The sequence below is a fragment of the Lutra lutra genome, chromosome 3 (genome assembly GCF_902655055.1).
Source record: "Lutra lutra chromosome 3, mLutLut1.2, whole genome shotgun sequence".
NCBI lineage: Eukaryota > Metazoa > Chordata > Mammalia > Carnivora > Mustelidae > Lutra > Lutra lutra.
The window spans coordinates 66,056,474-66,077,083 of record NC_062280.1 but is presented as its reverse complement, the minus strand read 5'-3'; the positions used below and the strand labels follow the sequence as shown (position 1 = coordinate 66,077,083).

At 39.0% G+C, this 20,610-nt stretch overlaps 1 protein-coding gene across 2 annotated transcripts in view; it reads right to left on the bottom strand.

Annotated features, from left to right (window-relative positions):
* Positions 1-20,610, bottom strand: part of CERS6 (ceramide synthase 6) — a 325,099-nt gene that overhangs the window by 149,492 nt on the left and 154,997 nt on the right. For both annotated transcript variants that reach the window (XM_047722076.1, XM_047722077.1), the window contains exon 4: positions 5,567-5,624. In XM_047722076.1, the coding sequence (XP_047578032.1) occupies positions 5,567-5,624 (58 nt within the window). The remainder of the gene's footprint in view (positions 1-5,566; positions 5,625-20,610) is intronic.

Here is a 20,610-nt window from a genome sequence, read left to right as displayed (position 1 = left end):
TTGATTTACATTCAGGTCAAGCTCCTTATCTCATTGCAGACTGGTAGGAAATAGACAGCAGATCAATTACTTGAGAGTAACACAGTCTTAGTGGTTTTCCCAGTTAATGTTCCTTTATATTATGGTCATTCCTAAAAATAACTCCAGTGATTTTTGTCTTCTATAATGAGACCCTGACTGACACAGAAATTAGATAAGGTAATATTTGAGTAACATGTATTTAACTATATACATGCATGTGTACAAAATGGATTGATATAAAATGTACCATAAGATCAGAAAGTTAGATATACATTAACCTAACAAGTGGATTGTAAGAAAAAAATATTAACCTAAACTCCAGTTGCACACATAATCTACCTTGCTTTCCTGTGACACTATATTTTAAATAAATAAAAAAACTCAAAGAAAAATATTCAAAGAACTCCATCCAACACAAACTTCCATTTATAAAAGAGAAAAAAAGGTAACACCAAATGAGAGATACTCTGTTTTTTAAGGCTTGAATGTGGTTTCTTTCAGGGTTTAGGAAAATATGTTAATTTGTATGAGTACATTGTGTGAAATGATTTCAGAGTACCTAAACGAATTCTGGGTTTTCTTTTGCAAAGCCCTTTTCTCTGCCAATCATATTTATGGGCAGGATTGCTTGTGTCTGGTAATTATGGGAACAGACTATTGAGATGGACCTATCTTCCAACTATTTAAATATTTCCTGCTGGGGTGCCTGGGTGGCTCAGTGGGTTAAAGCCTCTGCCTTCAGCTCAGGTCATGATCTCAGGGTCCTGGGATCAAGCCCCACATCAGGCTCTCTGCTCAGCAGGGAGCCTGCTTCCCCCTCTTCCTCTGCCTGCCTCTCTGCCTACTTGTGATCTCTCTCTCTGTGTCAAATAAATAAATAAAAGTCTTTTAAATACATAAATATTTCCTAGTAATCTAGCAATCACTTTACCTAACAGTTCACTGACCTGTCTGTAAGGTCAGTGCCTTCTAGAGTTTGTTTCATGACCAAAGTTAGTGCTATCGATACAGGGGGTTCTAGGCTAAGAAAGCAGAAAACCTATAACATAGAACATGTGCCTGCCTGAGCATTATCACATCACTACAAAATAGGAGGCTCCTTCTTCTATTGGTCATCATGAAATTACAGAAAACATTTCATTGATTTCATATAAATGAACACACACATACTTTACAGGGTGTCTAGAAATTTTGAAAATACAGGGCCAATTATTTCATTTTTTATTATAGAGCTAGTCATATATGATGATAGAGTTTAGTTCCTAAACTGGGTCATTTTGAGCACAAGGGAGAGGCAACTGCCTAGGACCTTAAGATAGCTTGTATGGTCACCCAACTCATGTAAGAAGTCAGCCTCCAAAGATGCATTTACATCTCAACTGCAAGAAATATGACATAAAAGAGATTAAGTCGACACATGTTAATTAAAATGAAAAAAAAAGTATGATAAATAGTACTCTAGGGACGCCTGGGTGGCTCAGTTGGTTAAGCGGCTGCCTTCAGCTCAGGTCATGATCCCGGCGTCCTGGGATCGAGTCCCACATCGGGCTCCTTGCTTGGCGGGGAGCCTGCTTCTCCCTCTGCCTCTGCCTACCACTCTGTCTGCCTGTGCTCATGCTCTCTCTCTCTCTAACAAAAAAAAAAAAAAAAAAAAGTACTCTATACTTCCAGGTATCTTGCATGTAAATACATAACTACTATGTCACATGGAGTCTTATTCCTTGATAGATCCTTTGACACTGCTCTAGAATAGCTAGAATATTTGTAAATATAAAGCACCCCTGGCAATCATGAGATTGTGCCTCTTGGATCTCAGACTGATGGGTGCCTAAGTGGCCAGGGCCACAGCTGCACTTGCATGAAGGCCACAGGCTGCCTGCAGCCAATGACAGAGCACAATAGGAATACTGAAGTAGGGTCATTTCTAAGAAACACAGTTCTCCTCTGATGGAGACTGTGGCTCTGGGACTCTCCAAGTGAACTTTCTTTAGAAAGGCATGGTGGTCTTAGAACTTCACCCAACCTTTTTTCCTTCTCTCTCTCCCACACTGGGGATCAGTCTTACACTGGGGTCCGTAGGCTCTTCCAGCCTCCCCTAACACCCTCCCCATTTTCACTCATAAGCACTTCCCTCAATCAATTTCTTACACATTTAATCTCTTCTTGGTATCTCCCTCTCATGGGACCCAGACAGAGCACAGATGTTTCTTGACATAAATCTGGTTTATATGTATTCTAAATACAAAGAATATTTTAAAACTGAAGGCACTTGAATCAGTCACATTTACACACTGAAACTCTACTATGATGTGGAAAACCCAGAGAAATATACATATTCTCCCTGTAGAATTAAGCCAGTTCAAATTGGAAAAGTTAACAGCATTTAATCAAACTTCAGTGTTCAGCCTGAATGTATTTCAACATGACAGAGAAAACCAAAGCTATTCTCACACTAGAGATTGATACCGCCTAGCGTCATCTATAAAAGGAGGTGTTCAGATGATACATATGACAACTTTCATGCCTAAAATTCTACGGTTTCCTAAAATTATTTATTAATCAATTTGTTTTTATTTTTTAACATTTTCTCTCTATTGTTGCAGGTGCATGGTACTTTGCATTTGGTAAACATCTCTTTAACTGAATTTTTAACAGAATGTCAGGGTAGAAAGTGTTCTAGAGTGACTTAATCCACCCTAGAAGAGATGCCTCAGGTTCATTTGACCTACAGGCAGAAAAAAACTGACCAGTGCAAGGTGCTCAGGCATTTTTCTAATAGCTCATGTAAGAATCAATATTTTGTTTTTAAAGATTTTATTTATTTATTTGTCAGAGAGAGCGAGGGAGAGCGAGCGAGCACAGGCAGACAGAATGGCAGGCAGAGGCAGAGGGAGAAGCAGGTTCCCTGACGAGCAAGGAGCCCGATGCGGGACTCGATCCCAGGACGCTGGGATCATGACCTGAACCGAAGGCAGCTGCTTAACCAACTGAGCCACCCAGGCGTCCCAAGAATCAACATTTTTAATGTTGAGTAAGAAGCAGCTGTGGCCTCTCACCTCTTAAAACTGGTTCATTGCCCTGCTATTTTATTGAAAACACTCTAGAGTGTTGTGAAAATTTGAATTACCTTGTTTTGATTAATTCTGATGTTGTTAATATACATTTTTTCCTCTTAGGTTAGATAGGCAAACACCTGTCCAAGAAAGTTAACAGAAAATATATTTTAAATATCCATTAAGGTAAGTATTTAAGGTTCTATAAATGGTAACAATGACTACATGAGGTCAAGTTGGCTAACTTAACCAAAGAAGGAAGTCATTTGGAAATCATGCTGAAGTTAGGACAGGCTGGTAGAGTAGAGAAAGTATTGGATTAAGAGATAGCTGTGCATGTTTCATTTCAGATTCAGCTTTTAATAAACTAACTGTATGACCTCTGAAATGCTACCTACCCTGTCAGGATTTCTGCTTCCCCAGCTGTGAAATAAGAGGATTAGACAAGATGGCTTAAGAAGGCCTCACAGCTGTTTCAGTCCCATGGATCCTATGTGCACTTTTCTGTCACACATGACTAACATGAAACTACAGACTCAACCAAAATTGAGAGCTTCTTAGTATTAGAGGAAGAAACCCCAAACGCAAATAATCTGACAAGAGAAAAACATCTAGTTCTCTTCGCATTTTTTAAGCATTTGTTATAACTAGATACAGTATGAAAGGGAATCAGGATAGGGGTGCTTGGGTGGCTTAGTTGGTCAAGCATTCCACTCTTGATTTCAGCTCAGGTCATGATCTCAAGGTCATGAGATCGAGCCCCACTCGATCTATGCACTCAACTCCGAGTCTGCCTGAGATTCTCTCTCGGTCCCTTCCCTTTCTCACTCTCTCTCTCTCAAATAAAGTTAAAAAAAAAAAAAGAAGAAGAAGAAGAAAAAGAAAGGGAACCACAATAATTTAAGAAAAAGCAACTTCCAAGCAAACATTCCACTGACAGACCCTCTTACTGCCTTCTCCAGAGCCACTGAGGACAGGAGGATAAAAACTATTCTTTTTCCCCCTCAGTCTGTTGGACAGAAGCAGAGCTAAGTGTCAAAGTGTTTCCTGTTCTGATGACAGATGGCCAGGCTTGCTGTAGAAAGGCTAAAAAAGACTGTATCCCACAGAAGGGCAAAAAAGTGCTCCCGGCTCTCACCATCTCTCCTTGCTTTCCATCAAAGCCCTTCACCCACAGAACCCAACATGAATTCCAAAGCTGGACCTCAGTTAGCAACTCGCCATTCCCATGAAACACAACTTTCCCTTGTCAGCTGAAATTCCACCCCGAGCTATTTCCTTTTCCAAGGTAGTGACGTTGTAAGCACAGGAGCCCTAAGTCATTCTTTCCATTTTCTCTCCACATAAGTGAATTTTAAAAGCAGAACAGTAGGGTTCCAAACAAGGCAGTTTCCACCACATTTATGTACCCCAGTTGAGAATTTGTTCATACTCAGCCTACAGTATGGGGTTCATTCTTTTAAATCTACTCAAGGGGGCTCTGGGCCAGGTAGCCCTAGTAAGTGAAAGATAAATATAGTTACTAAAGGAAAAGATAACAAGTAAAAAGAATAATCCCTTTAGGGAAATATAACATTGGGTAACAACCACTATTTATAATAGAATTTGCCACAGGCAGATATCTTATAACTCAGACTTTAAAACTAAAAACTCATTTGCAAATTTTCACATCAATATTTACATGAAAATTTACTAGTAAGACATGACACTTGGCGCAATGCCTTACTTCGGAAAAATTCTCTACTAAAGATAAAATGGATTTCACTTTAAAGCTTAATACTATAAACTTTTATCAAAATAATTTCCAAGCTTCTGTGCCAATCAGTATTATTAGTATGTGCATGACTAAGAGAAGCTCAGTCTTCTTAAGACTTGAATTTAAGCAGCCTAACTCATTAGCAGAAGCATTCAGCATTGAAATAACCAAGAAAAAGGTTATAGCAGTCTTGAAGAATTACTTTCATAGATAAAGGTGCCTCAGCATATGTAGGATTAGCACAGGACCAGGAGGTGAAACACAGTCTATGAAAGGAACATTTTCCACCAGCAGCTGGTGTTGCCTAGTTAATAGCTATGTAAGACACTAAAACATAATTTTTGTTGCTGAAGATTATAATGATAACACACATTGCAACAACTGATTTTTCTCAATTGTGTGACATGGAAATTTTCAACCTCTTTCAAAGCATCAGATGGATTTTATAAGGCCCCTAATGCCCAGAAGTAATAAGTAAAAACTACAATAGTCAGAGGTCATGCAACATCTTTCATGGGCAAAATAAATTATTTTCAAAGATATTTTTGGTATTTGCCTAAAAAATATTTACTATAAAGGATAAACTACAAATATTTTTATAAGCCAAAGAAAAATGCACAAATGTTCTTAGGACACCTGTTACGATTATTTAAAATACTACTATGTCACACACAAAAAATGAGATATAGGCTTACAATTATGTAAGAATTATATAAAGTAACTTGGCAGATCCTACCTTTTTTAGGAACCGGACTCCATAGGTAAATACATAAAGGGAAAATGAAAATCTCCACCTGTAGAAGTTTAAAAAAACATTCTATGACATTCAGTTTATATATTTCATAGCATAGTATTCTGCAACACGTGAGTGAAAGAAAGTCCATTAAATCCCCCCTCCCCCAACTGCTCCAACCAGGGATTAAGTTTAATGGGCAATTTCCATGTTAGCTGAACACATCCACACTCATATGGATGCCTTATTGCAAAATCTTAAATATCAATAATTCATAACAATTTTTCTTCCAGTTACTGTATTTGCCCATCTGTTCATCTCTCTCCAACATATGCATTTCCTCTTGTTAATCACTCATGAAGCTTCTGAGTTCATTCAGTTCAACAATACAAAGGTACATAAGACTGTTTTGAATTCCTTGTCTAATTCAGATACTAAGTAAACAGCTTGACTTAACTGAAGTTCATACTTGTTTTAAAAACAAAAGCCTTAGTACTGTTAAATCAGGTAAGATTTTTTCCTTCATCTTTTAACAAATACTTACCAACATCTTCGTGGATGTTGCTAAAGGAACCCACTTGGAATCTAAGTCATCCACCCGATACATGACCACTAATGACAACTTTACACCACCCCAAACTGTGTATCTAGCTGTTAGTTAGACTTTCATTTTTTTAGTGAGGAAAACCATTTTTGGTTCTCTTTCAATTTTAAATGATTCAATGTGTAAGCCTTAAAATATAAGACTTTCTGTAGACAGTGCTGATGTTAGCAGGGGAGAAAAAAAAGTTGAAGCCCTACTTTTTACCCCCTACAAAGATAAACCACACTTAGATGTAAGATCTAAATCTGAAAGGTGAAACTATAAAGCTAACAGAGGAAATTGGTGGAAGACATCTATGCAATTTGGGGATAGGCAAAAACTTCTAAATAAGACTTTAAGACCTCAACTTAGGAAGAAAATTCATGCATTTGATATCAAAATTAAAGATTTTGTAAAGTGGTCCCCATAGAAAATAAACAGATGATAGATTAGGAAAAGTTTTTTTTTAACAATATCAAAAATTATTGGGACAATGTAAAACATTGAATATGAATCTTAAATTAGACATCAGTATTATATAAATGTTAAATTTATTGAATGCGGGAACTGTATTACAGTCTATGTAGGAGAATGTCCTTGTTTTTAGGGGATTTACAGTGAAATATTTAGTGTGAGGTACCTAAAATTTTAAAAATATGTACATAAGACTTTGTGTAAATATAAAGACTTTATATAAATTATATATTATATCTCTGTATGGTTTACCCTCGTACTCAACTCCCAATATTATTTCTTATATTTTCTGACTGTGAATAGCTATGCCTTTCAAAGTTAGCTAAGTTTCACTCATTAGCATTTCTGAGGTTGTGCTGTTAGTTCTATGGCTTACAAGTTATAAAGGAACACAATAAGGAACTAGTCAACCTCAATCAGTTTACAAGTTATAAAGGAACACAACAAGGGACTAGTCAACCTCAATCAGCTTACAAGTTATAAAGGAACACAACAAGGGACTAGTCAACCTCAATCAGCTTACAAGTTATAAAGGAACACAACAAGGGACTAGTCAACCTCAGTCAGTCAGGAGGTAAATTGTTTCATGTATTTGCAAGCCATGTAAAATTTTCAAATAAGGTAAAAAAAAAAAAAAAGAGGGGGTGGAGAGGGAAGGGAGGAAGAGGTGATTTTAGGAGAGGACTCACATTTCATATAAAATATTCTGAAAAAAATGACAGCTTCTGCAGGTAAGAGGAAAAGAATAATGGTAAGGGGGCCTCTGAGAGCTGAGTTAGACCCAACAACAGACACAAGGGTCCCTCAGAGTTTCAATCCTAGGCTGGCTAACCTTTCAAACGTCTTGGAATTCAAACCAGAACTAACATTTAGAGTAGAGCTTTGAACTTCAGGGTTGAAAATCTTCAACTAATAATTCATAAAACCTGAATTCAGGAAGAAACAATAAAAACGGATGGAAGCAGTAAAATAAGTGAATGAAAACTTGCAAATGATACAGAAAAGCCCTCTTGTAGGTAAAGGTGGTTCACTTACTATAGTATCAAGGACTTAATTTTAACCATTTCTCCATTACTGATTTTTGGTGGTTACGGATGGGAGTGCTGGTATGTTTCTTTCTGTCTAGATATATAAATTCTAGATCAGAAGTGAAGACCAGGAACCATAAGTGACAACAACAGGGTTCCATGCTTGGTTTTTTTTTTTTTTTTTAATTAATTTTTTATTTTTTCAGCCTAACAGTATTCATTATTTTTGCACCACACCCAGTGCTCCATGCAATCCGTACCCTCTACAATACCCACCACCTGGTGCCCCCAACCTCCCACCCCCCACCCCTTCAAAATTCTCAGATCGTTTTTCAGAGTCCATAGTCTCTCATGGTTCACCTCCCCTTCCAATTTCCCTCAACTCCCTTCTCCTCTCCATCTTCCATGCTTGGTTTTAATGTTTTGCTGGAACTATCCTGAAATTCTTCATAATTGCTGAACAAGAGACCCCACATTTTATTTTGCACTAGGCACTACAACTGTGTAGTTGGTTTTGGTTCAGGCACACAGAATCTCCAAACTTTGGGCAAATCTATTATTCCTTGACCTCAGTTTCACCTTTCTTTTTTTCTTTTTTTTTTTTTAAGATTTTATTTATTTATTTGACAGACAGAGATCACAAGTAGACAGAGAGGCAGGCAGAGAGAGAGGGGGAAGCAGGCTCCCTGCTGAGCAGAGAGCCCAATGTGGGACTCAATCCCAGGACCCTGAGATCATGACCCGAGCCGAAGGCAGCGGCTTAACCCACTGAGCCACCCAGGCGCCCCTCAGTTTCACCTTTCTAATGGGAGAGTGGGTTTATATTACACTCTTTTGGTAATACAACCCAAGGATTTGATGGCACAAGTAATCTCCACTTGTCTCCAATCTCTTCCACTTCCCAATGTATTAAATCAACCTACTTCATGCATATGCAGGTCACTTTTCTGGCCTCTGAAGGCAACTGAATTTGCAACTCCCAGATTAAATGATTTATAACAGCTGTTTCAGCTCTAAAACTCTTCAGTTAGTAGGCAGTGATCAGGCAATTTTTATGTATAATAAAAACTTTATGGAAGTCATTGGAATTCCTATAATCACTTAATGTACCTGCATTTTATTTCCCCACTAAATTGACCCAGTTTTCAGAAGATCTAGGTTCTATCACAGGACACCAATGCCTCCATCATTTGAATAACAATTTGTGATGAATATTTACAAGGCAGAGTTTATTTCTACAAAATACCTGCAGGAAGCAAAATTTTCAAGCATTCTGCTACATGCATAATAACTTTTTTTTATTTGTGTAGTTTCATATAAATTATAGTTTTAAATGATGTCTAGCTACAGCCTCCTGATGGATAACCTCCCCCAACCTCCCACTAAAATACCTATAAAACAAGAGGTAAATAAAGTTGCACACAACCACAAAAAAGTGTGTGCGTGTATGTGTGTGTGTGTGTGTGTATAGAGATCTATATATATCTATATGCCTATATAGATATATCTCTCTCTTTCTATAGATATAGATATCTATATAGGCATATAGATATATATAGATCTATATAGATATAGATATAGATATATAGATATAGATATCTAGATCTAGATATAGATATCTATATATAGATATAGATATAGATATACCCTTCAACCTATAGCAGGAATCAGAGAATTTTACAGCAGGAAACAAACAATAAAATTAGATTTTTAAAATGATGTAATTCAGGGCAGAGAAAAACAAGCTATGAATCCTGAAGGAAGTAGGAATATCTTAGCGTATCTCCCTTTCTCTGCTTTCTACCATCCCGGATACAAATGCAACAATCTGTATGGTCAGAAACCTCTTCTCCGCCATGAGGCTTTTTGGGGCAGGAGGAGAGTCCCCCCCACCCTATCGGTTAGTGACTGCTACTTTTAAAAGGTAAGTGGGAATAAAGGGAAATATGTAGCATCCCGGGGTTTCAGCTGCAGAAAGGCAGATGTAGAGACAAGATGATCCGTGATGGTATTTATTCTGGGGGTTAGCATCGTTTAATAATCCCTACAGAGAGTATGAAAAACAAGGCATTAGCCATTGCTGCTTTATACAAAACTCTTCTAGACCACAGAAAATAGGCCAGGGCCTGCAAACATCAACTGCTACAAGGTCTGAGATCTGAAAGAAGACTTTTAACAGCAAACAAAAGGACGGCAGAGAGGGGGTGGGGCCCAGGGCAATCCTCTCACCCTCTCTGTGAACAGGGTCTCAATGGATATTGCCAAATTCAGGAATGAAAGTAAGAGCTAAATGTCAACATAGGTCTACCAAGAAGTAGTGCATAAATACGGAAAGAAAAAAGAGCATGCTGGAGCGTCAAAGAAAGACCTGTCTCCTAAAAACAACTCCCTAGAGGAACCAGATGTAATTTTTAGAAAAGTATTTGGCATTGATAATACGATACCAGAAGACATGTCCCTTAAAGACCAAAGTAGAAAGCCATAATCAATAAATGACTACCGGGTATGATAAAAAGAGAATCGAAGCAAAATAAAGATCCAGTACAAAGATTCTAAAAATGAAGGGACAGAATATTACCCACATAGGGGGAGAGAGAAAAATGGAGATGTGTACTATGTAAAATCAAATCATTGATGTAGAAGACAAACAGCCCCATATGACCAGAGAAAGGAACCAATAGATGAAAGAAGACTAGATCTGAAGGACCAAAAAAATCAAGTCTAATTATAGTTGTTTCTGAGAAAACACGACGGCAGAACTGAAATAGAATAATCAAAGACTATATAAAAAAAAAACAAAATCTGAATGGAAAAAAAAAGAGGACTAAATTGTATTTCAAATTATATCAAGTCAAAGCCATATTCTGACAGAAGTTTTGAATCCTTGGGTTTAAAAAAAAAAATTCTTTAGTACCAGGCATAAAAGCAAAAATAAGTCAACACAAAAATCAAATGAAAATAAATTACCATCAAGGAAATAAATGTCCAATTGGACTTAAATTTGTCCCCTGTATTACTAACCTACAAAACAAAGAGAAGACTCAGTCAGAAATAGCCACTGCCATCCAAACTGCCTTTCAGTTGTGAAGGAACAGGAAAAGCAGTCTCACACAGACCAAGGCTCTGAAAATACCATACTTACTAACCTCTACTAAAATATTACTTAGCTTAATTCCAACCCATCAAGATACAAATAAAAATTATTTTACAATATTTTACAATACAAAAAGCCTAATTTTGGAATAAAACAACTGGGGTTAGCAACATAAATAATTGCCCTAAATTTCACGGGCAAATTAAATGCTATCGCCCTTCAGGGACAATGTAATTCATATAAAATATTTAACAATAACCAGGATGAATCCTTAGGTCATAAGTATTTTCATTTAGAAAGCAGGGATGGAGAAGGGAAGCATTAAACTTATTCATACAGAGAAATTTCAAAAGACACTGTTGTTATGGTAATAATGGAAATAAAGTTAAAGAAGGTTTTCTTAAAACCTAAAGCCTGGTTAAAGATGGTGAAAATAAATGACCTCTGTGCCTTACATGAAGGTAGCACTAAACAGGCAGAAGAGGCATTTTGTGAAGCATCAGTTCCCAAGGCCACAGGAAAGCGGAGCAAGAACCACCACCCTCTCTTTTGGGGGGCTGCAAAGCAGAAAGTAAGTGTCAGCCTGGTTAGCAGAATCAAAAAGCTGGATGCTCAGCTGTGAGTGGACAATGCTCAGAAGCACCCCAAGATGCCAGAAAGACTCCCTCAGAGGAGACTCAGCAAGGCAGCAACCTCTCCTGGAAACAGAAACTTAGGGATTAGGTTGCCCAAGGCAGAGTTGCTACATTGTTGCTAGGTGGCAAAACCAGGACACCAGCAGTGGACTCTAAAGCCCCCTCTCCCAATTCCACAGAATTACAGTGCACTTCTTTTGCCTCGAGAAGTCAATGTGTTCCGCTACATTTGTTTGGACATGGAAACCTTTTATATCCATCAAACCTGAAAATCAGAATGGAAAGCTAATAAAAACGACCACCCACTGAATCTGGTTTATTGTCCTTAGACAACAAGGCTGAAAGGGCTCTTTGTTAAAATCAAGACGAATAAAATGTGCCATGAAAGTAGGGAGAGTTGTCGTCTTGCGTCTTCCTGCCAGGGGTCACAAATGGCACCAGGATCCCCAGCTGTAGGGAGATGAAGCAGGGAAAACACCCAGAGCAGCCCCAGTGCTCAACTCAGCACACCGTCCTAGGCAGTGCAAGGCAGGCAGACGCGGCCATTTTGCTTACAACAATTATGGCATACTTCCTATTCCAGGAGCTCTTCTGAGCACTTTACAGATAGGAAGTCATTTAGCGAAACTATTCTAAACACCAAAGTAGGTACTATAATCATCATGCCCGCTCTCCCTTTCTTTGGCTGAGGAAACAAGGACTAAATGGCTTACGAAAGTGCTGAAGGTCACATAGCTAGTAAAGGAGACCGCCAAGCCTGGAAACTAGGTGGGCTGGTTCCAGCATCCTAGCTCTTAACCATTATGGGATGCTACCTCTTCCTGAACTGAATACTCTTGAACACTGAAGATAGTGTATTCAGCTAAAATCATATCTTTAATTCAAGGAACGTTAATGGACACCACATAATGAGAAGAGTCTCTCCTGATCAAGAGAAATTGGGTGCCTGCAAAACTGGAGACAGGGAAGGGCTGCACTGGTGCTTTTATTCAATACCAGAGCAGCTAAAATAATATAGAGCTTGTCAGCTAACATCAACAGTAATTACCCGGGGGCCATTCTCCATTTTAGCCAATCATTCTCTCTACCTGCTGAAATACTATTCCTCCTTCAGGATTTATGTCAAATGCTAGTTAGTCTATGAATCTACCTTTTCCGAATGTTGCAACACTGAAAGCACTGTAAGTCTCTCTCTGATGGTGTGTTCTTTACCTCCCTACCTCATCTTTGATTACAGCCAAAAACCTTTGACTTGCTTGTGAGTTCCAAGTAGGTAAAACGGAGCCTTATTTATCTTTGTATTCCTGAAAGCAAACATTGTGTTTTGCAAAGAACAGCTTCTAAACTGACATCTGAATTTTTATTAAAGGTATAGGTACTCCCTTTATGTATTTTAAAGTTTATTTTAACCAAAGTAGTCCATAATCTAATAATGTTATCAGCTATTTCTAGGAACTGTGCAAAAATATAAATAAGAAAGGGGGAAGACATGCCAAATACTGCTAATGCAATTTTTTAAAGATTTTATTTATTTATTTGACACAGAGAGAGAGAGCACAAGAGGGGAAGCTGTAGGCAGAGGGAGAGGGAGAAGCAGGCTCTGCTCTGAGCAGGGAGCCCAATGTGGGGCTCGGTCCCAGGACCCCGGGATCATGACCTGAGCCGAAGGCAGCCACTTAACCGACTAAACCACCCAGGCACTCCTGCTAATGTAATTTTAAAAATTATCAACATAGTAGTAATTTGGAATCAAAGAGAGTTAACACTGAAATGTACATGAAAAATATGAAAATATTGTTATTGAGTACAAAACTAAGGCACAGAGTACAAAAATTTAGCATATAGTATGGAATTCATTATTTTGAGACACTTCTCATTTTAGCTGTTCCATCATCTAAACTATCACAAACAAGGATTAACTCATTTCTTATCAAATACATGAAGAGAAGTACAGCTTCTATCTTTCCTTCCATAAAATTTAAGATTTTAATATAAATCATGCCACCATATCTTATAAATTATTACAAATAAAGTAAAATTATGATAAATGAGGAGGATATATTTTGAGATACATTAGTGTAGATTTTATTATAGTGATACTTTAAAATACATAAACCCACCCTTTTACCTCAAAGTACAAAGTAGATTAAATTCCTGTTTTTCTACTAAAAACTCAGAGCTGATGACATTCCTAAGATATGGACAAAGCTACAACCTAAACATATTCATATTTTGTCACTTCTTCAGTCAAGTACAACTGGACTTCTAAAACCCTTCCAAGGGGTTTCTGTATTATATCTGACATGTTCACCTGCACAAAATTTTGAAGTGAAGTAATTGTGGTTTCAAGCTCAATAGCAAGTCTTCCTTACAAGGTGAACTGTCTTTCTACTTACTAGGTTCTCTTTGAGGATCACCCATCTACTTTTTAAAAATGACAAGAGCAGGCATTTCTTGAACACTTACTTTATGCGTGATACCATCGTTAAGAGTTTTGTATGTGGCATCTCATTTACATTTTATGAGAACCATACGGGCAGATGCCACTGTCGTTTCCATCTTGCAGATAAGGAGAGGGGAATTAGGTAACTTGCCTAAGAACACAGGTAGCAGGTAGTGAATTTGGTATCTGAATCCAGACAGGCTCATGCCAGAGACCATGCTTCTCACTACTAAATCTCTTTACTTTAATACAAAATTAAAATAAAGCTTATTTTTGTATTATGAGCAACTTTCCTGCACAGCTCGCTCTCTCAGCACATGAACACAAAACCCATGGAATTACTCTGACAGTGGCCCACCCCCATTTCAGCTCTTCTTCTATGCTAAGGCAAGAGGGCAAGTAAGACTCACTCTGTTGTCTCTTCCTTTCTCTGCGTATATAAAGCGCGCCCTCCAAGTGCAATGACTTAGCCAGAATCCTGATCAGAATTGGTGTTGAGAACATTCGCTGCTTACTCTAAGTGGGATAAAAGCTCACCAAAGCCAAGTGTTTGGTCTTGCCGGTGTTTCATTATAACATCAACATATTTCTGTGCACACAAATCGGAGGTCTCCATCCCCCATTTTTTATTTCCTCGTAACTGGGGTTGTTCTTAACAACTAGAGAGTCCATCCACACCCTTGTTCTACAGATGAGAACACTGGGTCCATACAACTGTGCCGCTCACCTATATTCTCAGTAACTTGGTGAAAGAAAACGTGTGTCCCTGTTTTTCACACTAGGTCTCCAACTATATCTTGGCCTTAACGTCAAGACTGGAAATGGATGACCACACCCTAAGTTCCAGAAAATACTCAGCGGATACCCGACACAAAGCCTGTTCTCTGAGGAGGCAGAATGATGTTCAGTAGTGTATAAATAAAGACTTTTGGAAATTAAACCAACACCTAACTTTTTTACAAAGCCACCTACAGATTTCAGAACTCTGGGTGACTGGTTGGTTGGCTGGATTTTTGGTTTGTAGAACAAAGTAAGGCCTTTTAATTAATTGGCAATTATAGGTCTAACAAAGCCCTCAGACATCAATGACTTATGTTAATGATGCAGATACAGACCTATTTTTCTCTTGCTCCACAGGCTTTTAGCCAAAGTGCCTCCATCCAAGGATTAGTTTTATTTTTCTTACCTTCAGGGTACAGTATGTGAAAGTGGGTGGGGGACTGACCTAAGACTTAGTTAACTGTTAAGTTTCATCTGAGAATTTTTTTTTTTTTTTAAGCTGTAACATGACCTTTGGGTCAATATTCTCCGTTCAAGCTGTCTCTGGGATACTAACTTTATTACCTGCATACAACAGAGATGTTCATTAACTAGGGAAAAATGTAAATTGACTGTAGCTTGGAAAATGTCCCATGTATCTTAAAGAATGAAATAAAGGGGAGATGAAAATTGCCATTTTTTGGAAACTCTGAGATATAATCTAAATTCCCATAATAGCTTTCAAAACTTTCATTAGTTTAGGAGTCCAATGAAATACCCTAGTTATGAGAAAAGATGTTATTTTCCCATGGACTGATTACACAGACTTGAGTTTTAGCCTCAAAGCAAACATTTCCTGAAATTATTGCTACTTCCATCAATAATTTACTCTGTTATTCCAAATGGTTTTCCTCATTTGCTAAAGGCTCAGCTGTTTCTGTTTGAGAAGGAACAGACTTACCAATGCAAAGTCACTGAGGTTGGAAGTAAGTCAAACCTATTCACTTTTCATTCTCAGGTCAAATGTGGACTTAATTTGAGCAGAATAGTCTTCACTAAATCCAGTCAGGTAAGCATTTGCCTTTGGCTCAGGTCATGATCTGGGGGTCCTGGAGTCAAAGTCCACATCAGGCTCCCTACTCAGTAGGGAGTCTACTTCTCCCTCTCTCTCTCTGCCCCTCCTCCTGCTTGTGCTCTCTCTCTCAAGAAAAAAAAATATATATATATATATGTATATATTTATATATGTGTGTGTGTTTATATACATATATATGTATATATTCCTATACATATGCACACATACACATATATGCATGCCATGAAAATAAAGGAGGGAATAAAAACACCAAAGTCAGGTTAGAGATGCTCTCTGGAAGGTGGAGAACAAAGAGGGGCGTCCAGGGAGCTTCAGCTGCTTCTGTAATATTTTAATTCATTAAAACAGGATTAGAGAGGGGCACCTGGGTGGCTCAGTGGGTTAAAACCTCTGCCTTCGGCTCAGGTCATGATCCCAGGGTCCTGGGATTGAGCCCCGCATCGGACTCTCTGCTCAGCGGGGAGACTGCTTCCTCCTCTCTCTCTGCCTGCCTCTCTGCCTACTTCTGATTTCTGTCTGTCGAATAAATAAATAAATAATCTTAAAAAAAAAAAACAGGATTAGAGAGAGCAGAGTGGGTCGTTGTTATGTCAGTCTCTGTACTTTAAAATAGTTCATTAGAAAAAAGATAGTGTGAATAAGAACTAGGTTCAGTAAAAACATGAAATGACTGTCTTTCCCTTCTCCCGCACCTGGAAACCATGAAGGACTTGCTCTTCATGTCATCGCCCAGAGCAAGCAGCCTTTCCTTAGCATCATAATTAATTGTACTCTTTTCCTGTCATTACATTTGTACTTTTAGGGCCAAAGTGCCATTGGAAATATCATTTGCATTTTATACTTAGTTCTAAATCTACTGTGTTCAGTTTCTTGGGTTTAACTACTTTGATCTGGATGTTTTTTTCTTATGCTTTGTTCATAAGCTCTACTTAGCAGTTAAATTATGTTGATTCTTTCTTCAATTTTGTACTGGGGTCTATCCTTTTCTCTACGGGTTGACTTCTCTTGTCAAACACCTGGCAAGTTAGAGTTCAAGGTCACTGGCATTTGTCCCTCATCAACACCAGTGCCAGTACCCCACAATCTGCACAAAAGACACCTGCCAAAATTCAGGGTCTCCAAATTACACTTCTGTTGGGTCATTCACTCTTCCTATAAAATCTCTCATTGCTCCCAGAATTCCCTTTAATATAGACTCAACTTACAATTGTGAGCTTAAAGTCCATTTGCACTCAAATGTGAATGGCCCAGGATTTGTGGAGATCAGAAAAAAGATAAATACGCATTTTCCAACGAATACTTGTCTAGGATAAAGATCAAAAAAAGGAATAAAACCAAGATTGCTCCACTGTTGCTAAAAATAAACTCCATTGATATGACTGTGGAGCATGCACTTGCAAATGTCACGCTTCTTAAGCATGTGGTTGAAGCAAAACAGCCAAATATTTATCTTCATCTAGAGTCAAACTCATGTTACGTGTTCCTTGAACATCAAGTGCTTTCATTGTGTGTGTGCGTGTGTGTGTGTGTGTGTGTGTGTGTGTGTGTGTTTTAATATGAAAGCAGACTGAAGACAAAGAGCTATTTGTTCAGCACTGATGCTGGGATCGCACAAGAAAGCAGAAAACAGGAACTAATGCTACTGAAGTTTTCAAAATGTATGTACTTTTGATTTAAGAAGGAAACGAGTGTGACCTTTGCTATCCCCCTGTTTGGTGTCAGTTTCGGGCTCTAATACACCTCTCATAACTGGATGTGGGCTGAGCAGATCCGATTCAGGAATACCAGTGGGCCCCTCCACTGATGCCTAAATCCTGCCTGTGACTCTAGTATAAAATGGCTTTGGTCTCCTCATCTGAAATTGGGGAGTAAAATATCTATTTATCAGAGTTGCAAGCTTTCAGTGGGAAGAGGCAAAAAAGATTAAACAGAGAGAGACGGACAGGAATGGAGCCTCTTGCTGACTGGGCTCATTCGTAATTTATTTGCCCTGACATACCAATCTCCCCACGCAAACATTTAAAAGCACATCTTACCTCCTGGATCTTTTTCTTTTTTTCTTTTTAATCTTTTTTTCTGCCTATGCCCACCCCGCCTCTCATCTCTCAACTCCTTTAGCCTATTCACTGCCACATTCTCCTCCTGGACTTTTATTTTTTTTTTATATATTTTATTTTTATTTATTTATTTGAGAGAGAGAGATCACAAGTAGGCAGAGAGGCAGGCAGAGAGAGAGGAAGGGAAGCAGGCTCCCTGCTGAGCAGAGAGCCCGATGTGGGACTCGATCCCAGGACCCTGAGATCATGACCTGAGCCGAAGGCAGTGGCTTAACCCACTGAGCCACCCAGGCACCCTCCTCCTGGACTTTTAAATTGTCTGTGAAGAATATGTATTTCTGCATATAGATATAGACGTTGATGTATGCGTATATGTGTAAACACACATGCACACATGTATATTATGTAATTATATGTCTATATGTATATACATACAGGTCTATGTATGTGTGTACATATGTACGAATAAAAGTTAAATCCATGAATGTCAAGGATCCTCCAGCCAGAAACAAATACAGACTTCTGACCTATTATCTTCTACCTGGAAAGGAGGATGTTCTTGCTCATTCCTCTCTTACAGGAAAAAGACATAATTGGATTAACAATCTGTCATCACTGAGGTTTTTCCCAAAAAAGTCAGTCACCCGCACTCCTGCATAGGAGAATAAGCTGTTTCACGGAACCGAGCCCAGTTAACACGCACAGTGAGATTCTTGGCTGACTGGCTGATGCCATCCAAGTTGCGTGCTGACTGATAGAGTAAGGAGTGGGCTATAGTCACATGGCAGCACCCTGTGTAATAAATAAGGAGGACCCTCTTTTCCCTGTGAGCATGGGGATGAGGGGAGAGTGAGCTGCCCACTTTTGAAGCACCAGCATAATATCTCCTACCAGCTGGAATTACACAGTATTCCACACTAACAGCAAAGCTATTTTTAGGAACAAGAAACAAGAGACCATGGGACAAGCATGAGATTGCCCTAGTGGAAACACTGTAATCACACCCAGATCCCTCAGGGTGATGTTGGACAACCTGAACACTCTCTTCTGGGGAAGCAAGGAGACCTTTAAGGTCTCTTTGACCTCTGAAGCTTTGAAGTCTAAGTCTTCTACTTTGATCCTACAGCCTTTGACAAAACTGGCCATTCTGTTTTGCTTAAATCCCTGCCGCTCTGCTCTTTCACCCTTCTCTCCCCCCTCCCTGCCTCCCCTGCCTCCGGATCCAGACTGCCTGTGCTCCTCTCTGACATCAGTGACACCCCGGCTTCCATCCTCAGCCCCTTTTCACTCCAGACGCTCCCTGGAACTGAACTCACCCAATCCCCCTCTGCTGTGCAATCGTTAAACCAGCTTCATGACTCCGGACACCCAAAAGGCAGAACACTCCACCAACGCAGGCACCATGGACTCAAACTTCAAAATCAAACGTGTGTTATCTTTATTCCAGAAATCCAATCTGTTCCTACCTTCCGTCTCTGCCAAGGACACTATTATCCTCTCAGCATCCTGTCCTTCATGCCTCCTTCTCCTCAATCACTATATCCCAACAGTCATCCAATCTCAAAGTTCCAACTTGGAAATATTCCTTTCATTTATTCCCTTCGCTTCACCCCTACTCCCCACCCTCCCCAAGCGTCTGCCCCAGTGCAGCACATCTAGTTTTCTTTCTCTTGGGGTGGGCTAGACTTCACTGAATTCCACAGACAGACATTTAAGCCAAGGCGTCAACGGATTAATTTAATCATGAGAAAGAGAATAGTCATACAGTCCAGAATATTTCTTTTGTTATGCATGACAGCTTCTCTTCCTATAGGCAAATCTTCAAAGAATTCCAGAGTATAATCAGCAGACCAGTTATAATACACAGAAACAGAACAGGAAAAGTTGATGATCTTAAAATGGCCTGAGGCACTTCCACTGAAAGCAAGTCTTTCCAGAAGCCAATAATCTTTCCCCCTCAGTGCTGTACCATCCTCAGCCAACCTGCATCTCAGAATGTCCTCTACCACAGGGAAATCATGTCTCTGTGCCCCTATCCTTGCCTTAGCTGAGAGAGGCTAATCAAATATTGCCCTGATCAAGCCTAGGATCACCTCTTTAGGGTGACCTGAACAAATTTCATTCCTGATCCATTGTACGTGAACTCTACCTTTTTGTTTGTTTGATTTAATCTTAACCCTAATTTTGGAAATAATGAAAACACAGTTGTCTCCATGTATTGCCTATAAATATTACATCTCCCAGGTATCAAGGCTGCCTTTCATCTCATGAATAGCCCATTCACATTCATGCCTCAGTACCTTGTCTCCTACCCTTCTCCTCTCCTGGGACGGACTGCTCTTCCTCTTTACCCGACTAAACTTACCTTGACCTTTCTGAAGTTTTCTCTAGTCTCCACCTACACAGGCAGAAGTGTTTGTCTCCATAATATACTGCTCTACTATTAAAGAATACATATTCTAATTATCTTTTAAGTGACCAACAACCAGATGGATTTTCAGCTCCAAGGGAAAGCTCTGGGTCTTAGATCTACTCAGGACTAATACTAGGGAGGCTGGGTTCACATGGCCGGGGCTGAAATTCTGTATCCCTAGTTTCATACAGCCTGTGTGACCCTGGGCACTCGCTTAACTTCTGTAACCTCATCAATAAAAAGGAAGACAATAACGCCTACTTCAAAGGGTAGGGGTGGGGTTTAAAATGAGATGATCCTTGTAACGTATACAGAATAGCCTTTCAACACATACACATAGCACGTGTCCCATAACGTAACCACCAGGCTGAGTTATATACAAAGTTATATACACCATTACTAGGTGTATATAGCAGGCATATGAAAGGCAACCAATAAATGATTTCTCAATGAAGTGTTATGATT